Raw genomic sequence first — 20,474 nt, 5'->3', positions numbered from 1 at the left:
TCTCAGTGTTTGTTACTTCCTATTTTATTTTGATTGTCCCTTAGTTTTGCTTCACTGTGTCTCGTTAGAGTCCATTCAGCTGTGGTCCCTGACTAGATAAATGAAACCAGCAAAAAAAAAGAAAACCAAAGCCTCGCCCTAAGTCTTTGCGTAATTGTGCTTATATTTATATTTAGTATTTAAAAAAAAAAAGAAAATAATGTATACCAATGCAGGGCAACTGTCCACAGGGGACCTCCATTGCTTTTTCTGGTGCTTGGAAATGAAGCAGATTTCTCTGAGTCTGCCCAAGCTGACAGTTATCTACACTGACAGAGGAGTGCTGATGTGACATCATCACATCACAATGTCAGTCAACACCCTCAGGAGAAGGAGGATAAGGTGAATAAGGGGATAGAAATGGAAAAGGAGAAAGGGCTAGGCAAAAGGCAAGTAGGAAACAAGGTTGTGCAGTTAACTTAGGGAGGAAACTAGGAGAGATGGAGACGAGATGAAGGACAGGTGACAGTGACTTTAAAAACCACAGTGAGAGCAGTTGAGGGTAAGGTAGAAATTGATGAGTGAGGCGGGAAAGAAATGGGCGGCACAGGACAAGGGAGCAACATTGGATGGATGGGTGAGAACATGAGGGATGAGAGTTACTTTCTGGGCCTGAATAGGAAGTGTGTCTCCATAAACATGTATCTGGGTCTTGCTGATCATACACTAGCCCTAGGAGAACATGAAACACAATATAGGTCCCACATCCCATGATGGATGAGGCTGAGGCGCCGATGTCAGCGCTCCCCACCAACGGGGACAAATCACTCGGGCACCACCCCCCTCAACACACAGGCTAATACAACAAATGGAGCCATGGACAGTGCTGGACTGCTTTGATGCTCTTTGAATAGACTTCCACTGACTTGCTCTTGACATTTATCCACTGGATGGAGCTTTTGTTGTTGTAAATTCATGCATGAAGAGGGCTGCAGTGACATCTTCTGCATCTGAAAACTGGGAGGGGAAAAACATAAAGAAAACTCAGATCAGGTGAGTTTACTGTCATGGAAACTATTTATTTTCTCCTCGCTGATCTTTGTCTCTTTTACTGCGACACTCCCCTCACTTTCCTTTCGTGGCCTCTCTAAAATCAGCTCCCTGCTCAGAGCCACAAGCAGCAACAAGGGAAATGGTGAATGAGCTCCAGACTTTGTTCTGACAGTATTTCTTTTTTTTCTTTTTTTTTTTAAAGATATTTCATTTGTGCTGACCTACATTGCTTTTTTTCCTCCAATCAACCTTCCTCCCAGGGCCACTGGCAGCTTCAGAGGCCGCCATGGGGACCACTGGCCAGCCTGGAGAGTCATTAAGAAGCTTGACTCGGCCTGATTGCTGGCTCAGGCACACAACTGAAAGATTCAGATATGCCATCTGACAAAGGGTGACAGCAACTTCCTGCTTGATTTATACTGTACAACATTACCGCTGCCATGATTACAACGTTGATTCCCACCCATTTGAACAATTTAGACATTCAAGACTGTGATTACACCCATTAAATGTCACATAATGGTGGACAAAATGGCTTAAATTTCTTCATCTCTGAAGAGTCTTCTAATTAAGCCTTTTTTCTATTCAGGCTTTGGGCAAAAAACATAAAATAATAAGCGCTCACACACTAGGAAAGCTTATAAATAGAGATATTTTTCATTTTTGGCTACTTGTTTGCAGCAGAACAAGCTGCAGACACAACACTTACCCGCTATTACAACATAAATTTGTAATGAAGGTTATGTTAGCAAACAAAATATTTACACTCTTAGTAGACACAGAGCATTTATTTAGGGATTCTATAAATACCTCTCTTTGTTTATGCTCCATAGTCTTGTGTCTGGTTGCTATATGCTCCACCAGTTAGCTACAAACTTTCTCGTGTGTGGTACTGATTGTTAAAGATCAGAGCACAGGTGAACTATATAAACATGCACGTGGACACAGCTTATATATAATTTATATAGCATCACACAGTTGCTACAGGAAGGTGCTCTATTGGACTGAAATCTAATGACTGTAGAGGCCATTTGAGTACAGTGAACTCATTGTCACATTCAAGAAACCAATTTGAGATTATTTGAACTTTGTGACATATCACATTTTCTTGTTGGAAGCAGCCATCAGTCATCAGAAGATAAAGGGACTTACATGATCACCAACAATACTCAGGTAGGCGTTTTTAAAATGGTAATTAATTCGTGATAAGGGATCCCAAAATCCCCATCCTGCACCTACCATGAATTCTTCTTTCTCCATATTCTGATGCTCACTTTGAACTTCAGCAGGTCAACTTGGCCATGTCTACATGCCTCAATGCAGTGAGTTGTTGCAGTGTGTTTGGCTGTTTAGATATTAGAGTCGGCTTGATGGAGAATGAGATGGTCGTCATTTAAAAATCTCAGTCATTTGATGCACACACACACAAACTTGACTTTCAAGCTGATTTTAGGTATGAATGTTGTACTATCTCCTAATTGTATCATTTGCAGCTAAAATATTGAGTTGGGAAACAGAAGTTAAAAAACTGCAATAAAATAGAAGAATCAGAAAGTGTGTTGTCAGAATAGTTGGTGGTCTTTAACTGCTAACCAGTCAAAGTAATAACTCTCCACTGTGAAGGTGAAAGCTGGATGAGCTATGATAAGCTGTGTAGCTTTCAGTTCCAGTTTTATAAATCATAATGATTTGATTTGAATGAACAGGCATTGACATGCGCATGGCTTGCACTGAGTGGAAGCAGTGCGCAGTAAGTATTTACAGCTTTTACAAACTCAGCTTTCAGAGTCTGGGGCCAGTAAGGGTTTATTCATATTTATTTCTCTGCTGCATCTCTGTGTGTGGTGGATCTCTGAACTCATTAAGATGCAGCTCCGCCATGCAACAATGGTTTTCTGAGATGATAATAACACAAACAGCTTCAGAGCTTCCATCATAGTTATCTGCAGGTGGGTGATTACGTCCAGTACGCTGCAGGGTTTTGGCTGGTCTACCACGGTGACCCAAACTGACTTACATAACATGGAGCTACGCATAAGCGATTACAGGACATGTAGTTTAACCTAGAAAAAGAGGCATGCTTTATTCTACAGATAAAAGAACAACAGGAAATTAAATGTGTATTTAGGTTTGACTTGAAATATTACAAATTCTGCACTGTGCAAAGGCCTTGAGCCTCCCCTCATTTCTTTACATTTTGCTGCCAAGTTTTAATTTTTAAAGCGATTTTGAGCAATATTCTCCAGGTTTTCTGAAGGTCTTTCAAAGTATGTGTCATGGTCCTGCGACCATGACTCAGTGACTTTATGTTTATGTTCTTTATTGTTATTACTTTCATTATTATTCATGGCTGTTTTGGGATGGTTTGTGTTTGGGATTTTAGACACTGGGTTCTGGGTTTGTGCTCCCTCTGTTGGTCCCTGGTGTTAGTGTTCCCCTGTCTCGTCAGGTTAATCAGGTCCAGCTGTTTCCCCCACCTGTGTGTGATTTCCCAGTGTCTCTTTGTGTACTTATAGTGTGTGATTTCCTCTGCTCCTCGTCGCGTCGTCTGTGTTCATACCCTGCGTGCTCTCCCTGCTGTTCTCCCTTCATGCTCAGGTTTGCTATTTCTTTGTGTAGTTTCTCCCAGTTAGTTCATCCTTAGTTCTGTTTTACCATCCCCACTTTATATTGGATATTATCAATAAATCACCCTCACACCTGAATAAGTGCTGCGTTTTGAGTCCTCCTTCCGCTCTCCACACGGCCGCTGCCCCGGACCGTGACAGTATGTCTTTGAACATTGGTTGTTTTTTATTCATTTTCAGTCCAGTGCTGTACCTGACATTTTTGTTTGTTAAGCCACTAAACACCGACCCATCATTCATGCCCAAAAAAGACACCTAACTCAAATCCAGTGTTGTCTACACACAACTTAACAAAGAACCCATTTTCTTTCGCAGTCTTTTGTGCTCTTGCAGCCTACCTCTGATTTTTTTTTCTCATTTCTTTAGCTGAATTTATGAGAAATGACACTGATAAAACAGTTTGGCAAGCATAAAATTAAATTTTTCCACTAACCAGTTGATTCCCAAAAAGCTATTAGTTGAGAAAGAAATGGCAGGCCAAAAAAATTATCTACAGCTGATAAACAGTATCTGAAAGTCATGTCTTTAATAAACAGGAAAAAATCTAGCAAACAAAGCCACAGAGCCTAAAGCCCTGGCTTATGGCCCTTCAATTGTTCCATCTACTGTTTTCCGAAGCTGCATCAGAAATGTGTAAAGGTGGCTGTGAACAAGACGTTCTTACGGAAGGGAAGCCGGGAGAAAAGGCTGAGGTATGCCAAATTATACGAGAACTGGACTGAAATCAGTGACAACAGGTCTAATTGATAGATGCATCCAAATTTGAAAGTTTTGGTTCAAATAACTGTAAAAATTTGCAGAGCGTATTGACGAAAACAGTGGGTGTCTACAGCCATCTGTAAAGGATGGTGGCAGCTTTGTCATGGTTTCAGCCAGTGGTGTTAGGGAACGTGTCAAAATCGATGCAACTATTTTTTCTGCAACAGAAAAATACCACCATGCAATATTGTCTGACTGTTAACAGTTTTATTTTTCATGACAATAATCCTAAACACACTGCCAACGCAGTAAAAGTATACCTGGATAGAAAAACACACATTGAAACACTATCAGTCATGGGTTAGCCTCTCCAGAGCCCGGGCCTCAATAGAACAGGAAGAAAAGGCAGCCAACATCTAAAGAAGAGCTTTGAATGTCCTTAAAGAAGCCTGGAGAACTATTCTGAACACTACTTAAAGAAATAAAAAGAAAGCTTGCCTAAGAGAGTTCAGGCTGTGCTGAAAAATAAAGGTACTCGTACCAAATATTGATTTTCAGGCTCGTTGGAATTGTACATCTTTTTTTTTTTTTTGCCTTATATACTGTATTCACATATATATTTTACAGATGCTTCAACAAAATATTAAGCAATGAAGGTTGGTTTAAGACTTTTGCACAGCACTGTATTGACACTGGCTTTGTATCCTGAATCAAACACTAAATTTAAACTTCTCACAAAACATGACACACTTTTTTTTTAGAGGTGATGTGAGGTTCAACAATTAAAACAGGATGCTGTGCAAGTATTTCAGGCTTTAGATGAGTCACAGACAGTAACAAAATATCCAAAGCTTTGATAAGCAGCTCTAATGTCTGAGTGCATTGCACTACGGTGTATCTCTGTCAGCACTGATTCACCCTGTACGACTCAGCATGTTTTGCTGCCATCGCAACAACATGAAAATTAAACAAATATACGTCCTTTAGGTTATCGTTGCTTATTCTGAAATTGGGATTTTCTTCCATTTATCATGAGCCATTTATCCCATTTTCAATAAGACGCTTTTGCTGCAGGTTTTGTTGAGTGCGAAAGCAACGAATGCTTTCTCACTTGACAAAAACAAAATGTTGCCTTGTTACGTAAAAGTGATCCAAGCGACAAATTGATCATATGATATTTTTTATTGCGTCCAGCTGGTATTAGTCACTGTCAGTAGCTGGTTCAGTGCTGTGACCACAGATGTCTGGATCATCACACTTACTGTCATTTAACATTTTTATTATTTTAACTCCATAGTCATTTTTTAAAGGCGGCTGCAGTCTGCTGCTATGGAGCAGACAAAAGATAGATCTTTTTATTATTGTAGACATATTTTTCTTTGGATGAGGGGCTCTGATATGATTCGTGCCAATAATTTGCTTTGCAGCTGAGATGATGTAGATTAGCAACTAGTGACTGAATCCTAGAAACACATTAAAGCTGCACTAATATTTTCATATTAATGGCTCGAATGACTCTGCCTACTGTGAAAGAGATAGCCCAGAATACTGAACTGACAAAGAGTCATCATCGGCTCTGCAGTTGCCCTTACAGAGATGTTTAGCAGCCCACGCATTCAGTGATTTGGTTCAGTCCCGCTGCTTTCATCAAGCTTGTTTCCATCAGGCATCTGTTGTACGCTACCTGCCCAGCACTGATGGCAGCGTGACAAAGTTAGCAACAAGTGTCTGGACACAGTAGAGAATGAGAGCTAAATTAAGAGTGAATATTGGACTTCGCTGATCAGATGGACCAAATATCTCTCTCTCTGTCTCTCTCTCTCTCTCTCTATATATATATATATATTTGAATGAATGCACTTTGAGCTAACATACTCATTATAATATTAGTGCTACAGTATGTTCCTTTTGCTCGCAATTACTAACCTTGTCTCAACAAATATGGATCTGTGCTAATACACAGCACACACTGCGTTTGTCTCTATCCTGTCATTTCTCTGTTATCAGATTAGACGTCTGTAGATATTTGTGCTCTGAGCTGTACTTGATTTCATTAATAAACAAACAGAACCTCAGACCTCCATGGGTGTGTATTTATATCTTGCTGAATATTTCTCTGCAAAGCGGAGAACAAAGGTTTCCCGCGCTTTCTGTCTGACGGCTTCTCGTCTTGTCATGGATATATTCTTGGCCGGAACGTCTCTTTGCGTCGTACTCAGGCTGCTGGGCGCTGTGAAAACGGCCAGGAGCAAGTGAACAGACGGGCACAGGGAGCTTAAGAGGTAGCAGGAGAGACAAGAGAGATGAGGGAGATGGACAGAGATGATGATGGAGAGCTGTTATTAGCTGTGGAAGGACACTAGACAACTTGGCCCACGCAAGCCCTCTGGGTAGAGGCTCGCAGGCTGGCTGTGATTAGAGTTGGGTGCTTGACAGACCTCCAGACAGCTAGAGGGAGAGAGCATGGGGACAAGAGGTAGGCTAGTCCTCTTCCCTGACTTGTCCTTAGATATTTGATATTAAATTTTAAAAGAAAAAAATAAAAGGATAATTGTAGCAATAACATTAGGAAGAAGAAACATTTATCACATTTTTTCTTCCAAGAGAGACTTCTGGTTTTCCATCAACCGCAAATTCACAGCTGACCTAGTTAGAACGGCACACTAATATGCACTGCAGAGAGGTTTTGGGAAAACTCTGAGCATTTAAGAAACTTAATGCAATTCAAAAGCAGAATTTCTGCAAAGGTAAACAAAACATAACAAACAGACAGAGCCCTCGAAAAAAAAACTGCACCTTTATGATGAACTACACCTCTACTTTATCCTCTGCCCAGTAGTGTCAAAACAGTGGGATAAGCACTTTATCCGTCAAACACAGATGCGATAAGCGAGCAGCCTGTTCAGTCCTTTGTTCACTAGCTGAGAAACTGTGCTAGTCTCTGATGGCTGCTCTGAGATCACTGGTAGATGAGAGGTTAGCATATTTTTAGACGGGTGTTTCATGTGAGGAATCTTACTCCTAAATAATGAGGGTGCCCTTCCCGTATGCCTGCAACTCAAAGATCAAACCACCAGTGAAGAGATGCAGACAAGCCAACCATCAGAGGTCTGGATGGAGAAAACACAGGCCATGAAAAATGGGATAAAGGAACTCAAAATGTGGGTATGCAAAACAGAAATTTGAGAAAACATAAAGGTAAAAATAAAGGCAAAAGAAATGAAAGCTCTTTAGTGCTGGAAGCTGGAAAAACCTAATAATTAAAGGTAGAAACCCAGCTAATATAAATGTACCAAGCAGGGCTGCCCACTGAGAATACCAAAGACACTTTCTTAGTATTATTTCTGGGTGAATTTCTCAGAGGAGTGAAAAGACACTAAAGGTTTGGGTGATTAAAAAAGAAAGAAAACGCCATGAGTATTTTGATTAGTTACCTTTGTACAAAAAGCACAACACTAAATAAAGCTTTCAGACAGCACCACGCTTATGCACAGTTATTCTTTATACTGTTATACAGCAGACAGGTTGTATCAAGTATCTTGGGGGAACTTGCCACAGTCTGTCTCACTGTCCTCTGTCTTCAGGTAATCCCGGACTGACTCTGTGATTTTGAGATCAGAGCTCTGTGGGGTTTAGACCATCTGCTGCAAGTTTCCTGCTGCAGCTCTCTACGACTGAGGCAGCATGTTGGTCTTATTGTCAGACTGCAGAATGAATTTGGGAGTGACACTGATACTGTTGTAAGATGATTAACAATCTTAATACCCAAATGCTTTGAAGTTTTACACAATGCAAAATAACTACATCAGAAGTAGATTGTACATTGTGGAGTTTAAAAGGCTGGCTTGTTTTTAGATTGAACATTTTTATTTTATTTGGAAAAAAAGACAAAGGACATACTATTAAACAGAATTGCAGTGCTGGCAGTATAGGCTTTGAAATAACAATAAGGTTACATATATAAAAAGTTCACAGGTCTGTCAAAGTAAAGAGAAAGTACAACCCCTGATCAATTTTCTTTAAGTTCTAAGACTCTACACACCAGGACATTTTAAACCTGATCCCTACCAGGTCATAAAATATAATGAATACAACCTGAGATGAACAACAAAACACGACATATTAGACCATGTCGTTATTTAACAGAAAGTTTAAGAGAAACTAAGCCAAACTATAGAAACAGTGTGTGAAACACACCCCAGCACACCCCACGATTCAGCAACTTCTAGAATCACCTTCAGCAGCAAAAACTCGAAGCAATCGCTCCTTTGTAGGACGTTATCATCCTCTCACATTTTTGTGGAGGAATTTTTGCCCGCTCTTCTTTACATTTTGCTTCAATCCTTGGAAGTTTGTGAAGATTTATTCATACACAGATGTTTCACAGTCCCAGATCAACATTTTAATGAGGCTGAGGACTGGCTTTGAACTGGGCCATTGAAGCACTTCTTTTCTTTTCAATCATTCTTTTGCAGATTTGCTGTCAGACAGATGGCCTCACATTTGACTCTAGCATGGTCGACTCAACGGCTGCAAAGTGCCAGAGGTCCTGTGGGTCCAAAACAAGCACAAATCATCGCCCAGTGTGGTGAAAGCCAAACAAAGCACAGCACAAACACCGCAGTGCTTAACAGCTGATATGGGGTGTTTGTGCTGATGTGTTTGGCTTTCACCAAACACGACTGCGAACATCATCTGCTTCAGAAGTCTTGTGCGTTAGCTCGGATTTACGTTTGCAGACATTAGCTGCGTTGCCATGTTCTTTTAAATAGAACAGCTGATCTCCTGGTAACCTTTCCAAATAAGCCATACTGTTCTGTCTTTCTCTAACTGTACCATGATAAACTTTAACAATTAGGATGCTAACTGATGGCTGTAGAGTCTGAGATGTAACTCTTTTGACAGTTTCTCAGAATACTGCACAATCTGACTTTGGGGCGAATTTGCTGGGATGTCCACTCCTGGGAAGATTAGCGAATGTTTTGAATGTTTTCCGCTTGAGAATAATCTTTCTCACTGTAGAATGACAGACTTCAAATTGGCCATATAATCCTTCATATAGTGATGCTCACACTTACTGATGATATCTAATCAAACTGCACTTGATTACCAGCACCTGGCTGTTACTCACCCTTTAAATCACTATAAAAGCTATAAAGGTGTAGTTAATCTTTCACACACTGCATCTGTACTTTGGCTTAGTTTTTGTTAAATAAGTAAAAAATCACACAGTGTAATATGTAATGCATTGTAGTTATATTTAGCTCATTGTAACAGTTGCTAAGGACCAGATTATGTTTACCAAGTCTTGATAATGTGAAACCTTACAATTGAAAGAAGGTCTACATCTTTAAATACAGTTATAATTTATGAGAACAGTAAATACATAACTGTTGGTTTGTAATATGCTACTTAGTGGTAGTGTTATTATGAATAATTTGCATTTCAAGCAAGACTAAAATTGCCATGAAGTGTTGATCTTTCAGGTGACTCTACTGTACGCTGCGCACTTCTTCATCACCACAGTGGAGATAAATAGCCCTGCCCCGCTTAAAATTACAATCCATTACACACCTCTTCACCGTATGACAAGCAGCTACCTCGGCTGCTCGTTTTGTTTTTGTGCTTAACAACTCACATTCTTCACATTCCCCTCTCTCTTTCTCTCATTACCTTTTCTCTGGTGTGGTTTCATTTTCTTTGCTCGCTGGCGCTTCCTGTAGATCTGGGAGGTTGGCAAAGTCATCCTGTTCAGCCAGCCCGATTGCTAGAGACAGAACAACCATCTTCCCCTCACTGGACACACACGCACACAGACAGACAGACAGACAGACAGGACATCACAAGACCATAGAGGCATGTGGGCAAATAGGCACAGGGGCACACACATCCAAAAAACACAAAAACAAGCAGCGACAGATACACACGGCACACAATTCATGTACAAAGACAGAGAGTGGGAGAGAGGTGGTAGATTGCTGTGAGGACACTATTATATTTCATCTTAAACATATGTTCAATCCAAACTGCACTTTTAAATGTCTCTCATCCAAACCTGCGAGCTACGAAGTGATACAAAGGCTCTTTAATAGGACATGAATGCTTGTATTCCTGACAGTTTTGGTTATCAAAAATGTAATTTTCTTATAGTGAATTTGGAAAACACTTCATTTTTTAATGCATGACATGTACCTTTGTACATAACCTGACCCCTTATTCCAAATGTGACTGCCAGCTAGTTTGATGTGCATATATATTTTTTACACTAATATACATTTTCTAGCCAGAAGAAAATAATACCTTGTTGGACAACCTTTAGCTTTGACGGCAGCATGCATTTACCATTACATAATATAAGGTTACACAATATCACTATATTTATTTCTGTTGAGAGTTGCATTAATTTACACAAGAGATGGATCGCTGTGTGAGGTTACGGTTCGGGCTCTATGGTGGCAGATCCATGTGTAAAAATGATCTCTCATGTTCCCTGAACCACTCTTCTACACTTTGAGCCTGATGAATCCTGGCATTGTCATCTTGGAATATGCCGGCTCCATCATGGAAGAAAAAAATCCATTAATGGGAGAACCGGGTCATCCTGGTCTGGGGCTTATCTCATTTTTGGGCACCTAAGATTGCTGATCCTGGGCCTGACCAACTGAAGCAACCCCCGGCGATAACACCGCCCCAACAGGCTTGTATGATAGTCACTAAGCATCATGGGTGCATCCATCTGCCGCTCTTCTTGCCCTGATGATACCCTTTTCCCACTGACCCATATACATTTTTTTCTAATTAGCTTCATTGATAAGTGTTTTTCTTAAGGTTACACAGCAATTTAGCCAATATAAGGCTCTCAGCTGAAGGTGGTGATTTATTATTGGTCTGGCAGTGTAGATTATGTGTGCTTGTTAAAGGTAACAAGGAAGCACCATTAATTCGGAACCTTTCATTGATCCCAGGTTAGTATTTATTCATTCTTTGGTTTTATTATCAGTGCTGTTTGTTACACAAATGATTTAAACCTTAAGTTATTAGGGAAGTTTTGTTCTTTACCATTAACTCATCGAGGCCGTGAGTTTGCAAAGAAAAGTCACCCGGTCTTTGAATTACATTAAAGTTTTGTAACATTTCAGATAATGTGTAATCCCTCTGATTGCCTAATGTACTGTATGCTGTAGCATTTGGATGAGTAGAGATTTTTTTCAGCCAATTTATTGCTTCAAAGCTGAATTTCTTCAGTTCATTAACACTGACACAACACTGCACTGACATTGTATATGTGGCTATCATTTACTATTGTTTTTGTTTGTTAGAGAATAACAAAAGTGATGTTCAACAACGAATAACTTTTGATAAATAAGTGGGGGCGATCACATTTTTTTTAACACCACTGTATGTTGCCTCTGTGAGTAATAAATATGCTAATATTTGTACAGAAAACCCTAAAAGAAAGGTTTGGATTGTCTCAGAGAAAAACAGAATCACCTGAAATGACATGCAAATGACATGCAAAGCAAAAAGAAAAAAGAAAATCCACAAAAACAGAGGTGCAAGCATACCTGCAACAAAGAAACACAATGTTCATTTGCAGCTGTTATTGTCTCTCTAAACAAGCCTGAAATCATCCAAAATGCATTTTACTGAACAACACTGCGCCATGAATTCAAAGCCATGCAAACAGTGCCCTTAACAAATGAGCATTTGCCCACAACTAACCTTGTGATTCACAGTCACAGACAGTAAGTCACATGTATGTACATATTGTACACTCTTCTAGCTTTTTTTCTCCATTCACCACATTTATTTTTCATTTTTTACAACCCTTTACCATAGCATGCATGATCCAAGGACAACCTTAACATATAGTATTCTTCACCACTACCTCTTCCCTTAAAAGCCAAATCCAACTTCAAAACATGTTTTTTTTTCTGATGTCTTGCAGCCCTTAACATCAGCTGGCTTAGTTTTAGGCTTAGCTATAAAAGATTCAGCCTCACATTTATTTATTTATTTACTTTTTATTTGGTGGATTAGGTGCTGTCTTACGTTTATCTGAATGCCTTTGTTGTGAATAACAGATAGTGGTGGGTGCTAATGAAATTGCAGAGACCCAAATGTTTATTTTCTCTCAAAAATTGAACTGGAAAAATTTAACTCCTGCAGCAGCGAGCCAGTCACGTTGGCAGCGCTGACTTCACGTGTCGACGTGCATGTAGCTTAGAAACATAAATAGATTTAAATAGGATCAAAAGATTTTTTAAAAAAAAAAGAAAGAATCCTATCTCCTTCCTGATGTTTCCAGTTTCTTCTTAGCTTTTCTCTGATCTTCCTCCTCTCATCTCTGCACATTTCATATTTTTTGTCCCCACTCTCTGGAGTGCTCCCGACCAAACAAGGTGCTCTTTGTTGAAGTAGTATTGACAACAAGAGGAACACATTAGTACTTGAGAGGCTGCAGCCCACTGGGGATGTGTAAACAGCATCTACATGACGCTCATCGATAAAGTGAATGGATTTATATAGATGACCAAAAAAAAGACACACGTGCTCCACGCTGAAATCATTGCCACCTACATCAGGTCTATTGATTGGAAAATGAAAGGGGAGCAGCTCAGATGCCACACTGCGTGACAGGTATGGTCACAGCTGGAGGGTGAAACTGCTGCTTTTGCTTGTTTATACACCACTGATCACAAATGCATGATACCCACACTGCCCCCACCCACCTCCACGTCTCCCTCTCCCACCACCTCCAGGGTCAACCGCTGGCGTGTTTGGTCCAACGAGATTCACGAGGACAGGGACAACCACCTTCGTGTGCATGATGTGCACAGCCTTATTTGAATGATGATTCACATAGGCAGGGAGGTCAATAGCCCCGGAGACACTGCTAATGGGCGGACATGTAAAAGGTACAGAGCAAAGAGCTATGTGTATGGATGGATGTGTGTGAGCATCTATGTTTGCGGTCAGGCGGGAAGGAGAGCTTTTACATGAGGCTGCTTTGCAGAGCACATCATCTGTAATCTATCACTCAAGCTAAGGGGTGGAGGAAGGCTCTCCATGCTTGGTATCAAAAAACAATCACTGACCATCGCACACCAGAAGCTTCTCTACTCAGTGAAGAATGAGTTGGAAAATTGGTGTTGAAAAATCACTCGTGACTTTGGCTAACTTTGCTTTATTTTTTTGTAACCCAGGTTGGGCTTGTTATAAGATTTCTGCTTATGATTGGATTTTTTCTATCAGTCTGTCTTGAAAAAAACTTTAGAAGAAAACAAGTTTTGAAATCTGAATATTTAAAGATTGTTTATTTTATTGTTAGGCCTAACGCTATCCTGCGGTATCTGGCTGTTTTATACCACCTAAATCAAGACATAAAAGATGCACGTAATAGGGAAAAAAACAGAAGTTTGTATTTTATGGTACTGCTGTGTAGTTAATATATGCATGCTGTGGTGATGCACAGTTCCAGACCAGACAAGTTTAAATCAAGTTTGTTTTTCTTATGACCTGCTGGAATTACTATAAAAATATATTAAATATATGATAATAAACAGATGTTAAATCTGAACTTTTGCATGTGCCAGCGCTGTTTTTGTAAAATTTAAAACTATACACAAGTAAATAAACACAAATAAATGTAAATGGGAGCTGAAGAACATTAGAAAGTGATTATAAAATACCTTAAGAGAAGATAATATCACCTATTATTTGAGACATTTACATGATTGGCAATTAACAGCAATGAAAAACGAATATGTTAAAACCCTTGATGCCCGACACACACCTTTTCTACTACATGCATATTAATATCACTACACCCTGAAAATAATCATTTAAATGAGTCTCTTGGGGACAACCTCATCAAAATTAATAAATTGAAGTTCTGCAGAGACCGTAGAGGATTGCAGTTGATCCTGTGTAAAAAGCACACGCTTTGCCATTTTGTCACTTTATTAGACCACAGCTTATTCGGCAGCCCTTCAAGAAATCCCACACTCATGAAGAATCTCTTTCGGTTTCTGGTGCTTTATACTGAGAGCTTTATTTTGTCAGGCATGAGTGAAAAAAAGGGGGGCGAACAAAAAACCTCTCAGCAGCACTCAACAAGATTTAACAGCACCACGTTCCAGCAGTAGGATGCAACGTTTGAGTTACTTGTTTGAGTATTTAAAATTTGAGTGTGTTCCTTCTAATTGCCTACATTTCAGAAGGAAGTTTGATCCGCTACTTTTACGTACAGAGATGCTTTATTATCAACTTAACCACAAATGTGGTGCATTTAAAACAGTTCAAATTAGCCCCGTCAACCACCTGCAGCAGCAAAAAGCTATTTAAACATTAATGATATAGTGATAATTATGTATTAGTGCGACACTCACGGGTCCATTTTATTATTCCTGCTATACTTCTCTTGTTATGAGTAATATTAAACATTTATATTTCGGTACACTTTTGAAAGCAGAACTTTTATTTTACAAAGTAATTTCACATTCGACTATTTATACTATTACTTACAGGATTTGAAGACTGACAATGCCACAGATCACACTCCAGCACACAAACGATAATTTGAAAACTGAAGGCAGGATTTAAGAGACTACAATGAAATGGTGCACTAAATTTAATAAATTTGTATTTGCAGTGCTGCACATATGATCCTCAACTTTACTTATAGGAAAGTAAAGTACTTACAGGAACGACTTAACATCCAGACCTCGGGTTCGGATTTGCTCCACCATGTGGTCCCAGCTGCCTGGATTTGACCTTGATCGGCCTGTCCCTGTTCCTCTGTACCGGGAGGCTCCAGCCGGACTCCCCCGGACCCCCCGCGGGCCCCCACGGTGGCCCCCCCCGCCTGGGCCTGTGTGCAACTGGCCCAGACTCTGCGAGGTGACTGGGGGGTCGTTGGGACCCGGAGGAGGCTGGTGAGTGAGGGGCTGTTGGAGGCTCTGCTGCCGGACCAGGGGCCGAGGGCGCGCCACAGCTGAGGACGGGATGTGCTCCAGGGTGGAAGCTGATGAAAGGGAAGCGTCCCCAAAGCTGAACGGATACATGGGAACACCGAGGACAGAGATGGATACAAAAAAAAGGAAATAAATGGAGTTAGAGATACGTAATGGGAATATAGAAGAAAGAGCAGGCCGTTTTGAGATGAAAGGGTGAAAGATGAAAGTATAAAACAAATTTGTAACATGTTATTATGTTGATATCAAAAGGAAGAGAGGATAAAAATGGCCAAAACATACATAAGCACAGCACTGACTGAACTCTAGGAGTCTGCAGTGAATATCCAAGGGAGAGAGACTTGAGAGAGAGCAAAGATCAGTAAAGAAGGAGTTGCCAACAAGCTTGAGATACTTGTTAAACATCTGCAAGAAAACAGCTGTGCTGAATTTTTGCCTTATCTTGCCTAGCTGACCATACGTGTTTAGTCTGGCATACAACATATCATTCATATCCAAACTGGCGACTAAACAAACCTCTGCTTTTTGTAGAATCACAGACAAATTAAAAACCTGCAGCCAGTGACACTGGTCCCACTGGAAATGCACATTTTGCAGCATCAGAATGCCAAAATCAGGGTGTAGTCCTCTTTGCAGCTGTCCTTCAGGTTGATAAAATGACGAAAGCCAAACAAAATTATTTCACACGGCGTGACATGGGTGACTCTACATTGAATCTAAATGCCCATCATGCCAGCTGTTCCACTAACGAGCAGCTAGTGCTGTCTAATAAGCCCATTAAAAGAAAACACACGAAGGCAGTCTGTCTGTCTATGAGCAAACAAACTGATGAGTTGCATTCTGATGTGTTCAGCGGTCATAGTTTGGGAGATTTTTTGTTGTTGTGCGTGATGCATTCAGTGGGATCAGGTCTTAAAACTGCAGCCGAAATCTAGAAAGGGTGAATCTTCAACATAGACAGATCTCCTCCTGCAGCTCTTCCTTCTTGTGCCAACTCCCTCCCAGCAATCAAGCATATGAGCATTTGCTCACACAATCAACTCTGACTTTAAACTTCACATAGGAACATGAACCCAGCTCTCCCAGCTGAAAGTTCTCCAGTTAACCACTAATACCTCCAACATCTTAATTCTCGTGTGGACTTGGACTCTTATTCTACTTTACATTACTCCTGTGATCAGGTCTGAAATGATCTGATTGGTCCGGTCTCCCATCACAGGCTCGATTCTCCAACGTCTGATTAGAGCACAAGAAGTGCAAGAGTCTAGTCCCCCCCCCCCCCACCCCCCACCTAAGACCACTGTAATTACAATATACTGAAAGGTTATTAGGTTCTTTTTCCCCTTTTATGATTCTACAAACATGGTTCCTACCTCAGCGTTAAGTGGAATTAAATTGGAGCTTAAGGTATAGTAGCACTATCTCTTCACTTGAGACTCGGCTCTCCATCTGCAGTGCTGAATTTCTTTCTCTCCGTTATCTATCTCCCTAATTAGCCTTGACCTACTTCTACCTTCTTCCCTTTTGCTTCCACCAATCTTTCTCAAAGGTCCTGTCGGCTCCTGCTATGTTTTCACTCGCAGCTCTTCCTTTTACCTTTGTGGTTCTCCTCTGCCTATTCATCTTTTCTTTACCCTCAGCCCTCACATCACTCTATAGCCACACCACCTCCAATCACCGTTCCTTAAGTCTGCCCTCTAATTACAGGTCTGCTACTCTTACAAGCATGTAATAGTGCTTCACCCCTTATCCTCCCCTCAATCACTGCCCTGCCTGATGACTGTAAGCTTGTGCTAAACAGCTCTGTCTGAAGCTAATGCAGTGAGGGAGGATTTACTGCCTGGACTTGAGTTGTGTACAGCAGCGCTCTTTGGTATTACCTCGGCTCTGACTCTGTTGGAGAGCCAGGAAACAAGCACCCTGAGGAGCAGTGCAATGCTGGATCAAGTAAATACAAGACAGGGCTCATATACATGCTCTGGTGCATGCATGTTTTCTCTCATACAAACGCACACGGAGCACACCATTAGATCTTTCCTGGGGAGAGACTTTGATGAGTGTGTTTGTTTACTTGTGCCTAATATTCGAACTGAATAAATGTGAATTAATGTATAAAAGTCATTTGGCGGATTTCTGTTGAGCAGAATTATACGGTTTTGAAGTGGGAGGAGGGCATTTGGGGTTCCAGAAGTTTGACTTTTTTATTTATTTTCCTACACAAACAGCTATGGGCGACTGTTAGCAGGAGCACTTTCATGGCTTGGATTATCCCAGCTTGAATAATCAGTGCAACAGGTGAGCAACAGCAATCAGGAAGTCCGATTTTTCAGTAAAAAGTCAAAAACTATGACATAAATCGACGTCATTAGGGCAAAACTGTTTTGAAGATATGATCATCATTAGAAGAAAAAAATATTTAGAGCTCTGATCAGGAAAAAGAGTTTCAAGCTAGATGTTCATGTAAGAAATATGAACAACTTAAATCTTAACACAAACAGTTCACACAACCACTTATCCAAGCATAAACATGAAATAACTAAAATATAATCGCACAACTTCTAAATTAATCATTTGAACCTAAACATTTAAACTTTTATGAGTCTTTGTACTGAGCTACACAGTCTTTGTACACCAAGACTATGTAGAATATATATTTTTAATAACAGTACACTGTTACAGTAGATCATCCCTTTATATGTGCTCTGATAATTTTAGCTTCAATTAATTTAAAACCTTTTAGCATTTTTTACTATAGGTAATGTATTTTATAAGGATTCTTAGCTTTGATGAATTTGATTGTCTGGCTGTGTTTTACTCTACAGGATGCATTGTTCCTCAGATAAAGGAATTGGCATGTGACAGGACAGGTGGGCAGGTGTAAAATGGGATGTTAAAAGAGGAAATTGATGACCTACGTTATTGCTGCATGATGATTTGAGCAAATGAACTAAAATTTGCAGCTAACTTTGGTATAGCCAAAATAAGAAGGTGACTTAACACCTTTAACACCCCTATATTCACCAGACACTTCATTAGTTACACTTTTCTAGTAATGAGTTGAAGCCTCTTTTGCCCTCATAAATGCATAAATTCTTGGTGGCCTCTGAGATTCTGGTCCATGCTGGCATGACAGCATGTCAACATTCACTTGTGTGAATCTCCCATTTCACTACAACTCAAACGGGCTCTATTGGATTGAGATCTAGTGACTGTAGAGGCCATTTGAGTACCATTACTTGATAGGCTAGGCTAACTGAGGCCACTGATGGTACTGAAGGGCAGAAAATGTGTATCCCCCACACCATTACACAAGAATCAGCCTGAGCAACTGATACAAGATGGGATTTTTCATACTGTTTATGTCTAATTCCGACCACACTGTCTAAAAGTCATAGCAGAAATTCCAACTCCTCAGGCCAGGCCACATTTTTCCAATCTTCTGTTGTCCATATTTGGTCATCCCATGAGAATTATAGTTTCAGCTTCTTGTTCTTAACTTGTTCTTGGTCCTTTACCGCTGTAGCCCACCTGCTTCACGGCTTGTTGTGTTGTGAGGTCAGAGATGCTCTGCTTCATACTTTGATTATAACTAGCGGTTATTTGAGTTATTGTTGGCTTTCTATCAGCTCAAAGCAGTCTGGCCATCCCCCTCTGACCTCTGGCATCAACGAAACCTTTTCATCTAGGGAACTGATGTTCACTGGATACTTGCTCTTTTTCTGACAATTCTCTGTAAAAGTCTAAAAAGGTTATGTGTGTTCAAAGTTGCCTAAATTACCTTTCTTCTAAATGCTCAGTCTGAACTTTAGCATACTCTGCTTTGCTGCCATTTGACCAATTGATTAGATATTTGCTTTAATGAGCAGTTAAACAGGAGTACCTAATGAAGTGTCTGGTGAGTATGTAATACCCCTTATTTTGGGGGGTTCAATAGTCACGTTATCATAGCTGACATCATGAAAAATTAGTATATCTTGATGGTTTAATGGTGACATTAAGCCAGATGTCTGAGCACATGCCGTATTACCTGCTTCAAGTCTTTTCACTGTCTTGAGTTTGACTAATTTTATCATTTGAAATATTCTAAGCCCTTTTCAAGTGGTTTCCCTTAAAATTGTGCTTTCAGGTACTGTACATCATTGCTGCCTTCTTTATCGGCACGGTGGCACCAGCTACAGTCATTCATACACCCTGAGCACGCTCCCTTTTTATCTGCTGTATCCAATTACTGACTTAGAGGGTTATTTTCACATTTCTTCTTGCTTGAAAGTCAATTAAGATGACTATAAACCTTGAATGATTTCGTAATTAAGGGAAATTGAGGAGGGTGAAAAACAAGGAGAGCGAGAAAATATCAACAGTGAAGGGTGAAAGATCGTATGGCAGAGAGACGTAAATGCTCAAAAATAGAAACCAATTCCAAAGGAGAAATGGAAATACAGGTGGATTTAAAAAGAGCAGGAAAACAAAACAGAGGAGTGATAGGAGTAAAGAATAATGTGGTGGGATAACTTAATTGTGGGGCGATCATGGCTCAAGAGTTGGGAGTTCGTCCTTGGGCAAGACACTTCGCCCGTTGCCTACTGGTGGTGGTCAGAGGGCCCGGTGGCGCCAGTGTCCGGCAGCCTCGCCTCTGTCAGTGCGCCCCAGGGTGGCTGTGGCTACTATGTAGCTTGCCATCACCAGTGTGTCAATGTGTGTGTGAATGGGTGGATGACTGAATGTAGTGTAAAGCGCTTTGGGGTCCTTAGGGACTAAGTAAAGCGCTATACAAATACAGGCCATTTACCATTTAAATTCATGTTTATATCAGTATACTATTTAAATAAAGGTCACTCAAACATAATGCACAGACACAAGAAAGCACAATTTCAATAAATGCTGCGAGGTGAGGAAACAGAACCATTGTCCTACATTTAGGGCATGTGTTGTCTAATTGGTGAAGATGTTTTCTTGGTTTGCTTGCAAATTGTTTATTTGCCTGTGTTTTCTTGCTGTGCACTGAGCTCTCCAGTTCCCTAATTTTCATTCATCATTTTATGCATGGAGGCAGTTTCTATTATCTTCAGTCCAATCAAGAGGCAAATATCAATTCTGAAATCACAGTTTTGCTTCCTAGTTTCTAATTAATCTATTCTAT

The 20,474-nt window shown here is 40.3% G+C and overlaps 1 protein-coding gene across 2 annotated transcripts in view; it reads right to left on the bottom strand.

Annotated features, from left to right (window-relative positions):
- syt7b (synaptotagmin VIIb) overlaps nucleotides 1–16,046 on the bottom strand; it is a 47,164-nt gene extending 31,118 nt beyond the window's left edge. Inside the window, exons 1-2 of one of the 2 annotated variants that reach the window (XM_080297536.1) lie at nucleotides 15,063–16,046; nucleotides 10,032–10,154 (exon numbers count right to left, since the gene is read on the bottom strand). In XM_080297536.1, the coding sequence (XP_080153662.1) occupies nucleotides 10,032–10,154; nucleotides 15,063–15,424 (485 nt within the window). In that variant the 5' untranslated portion in view covers nucleotides 15,425–16,046. The remainder of the gene's footprint in view (nucleotides 1–10,031; nucleotides 10,155–15,062) is intronic. The other variant, XM_026166976.2, reaches the window with a different exon arrangement.
- Nucleotides 16,047–20,474: the final 4,428 nt, after the last annotated feature.

This window comes from Astatotilapia calliptera, chromosome 1 (assembly GCF_964374335.1).
Source record: "Astatotilapia calliptera chromosome 1, fAstCal68.1, whole genome shotgun sequence".
Classification (NCBI taxonomy): domain Eukaryota; kingdom Metazoa; phylum Chordata; class Actinopteri; order Cichliformes; family Cichlidae; genus Astatotilapia; species Astatotilapia calliptera.
This window is presented reverse-complemented; position numbering and strand designations above follow the sequence as displayed.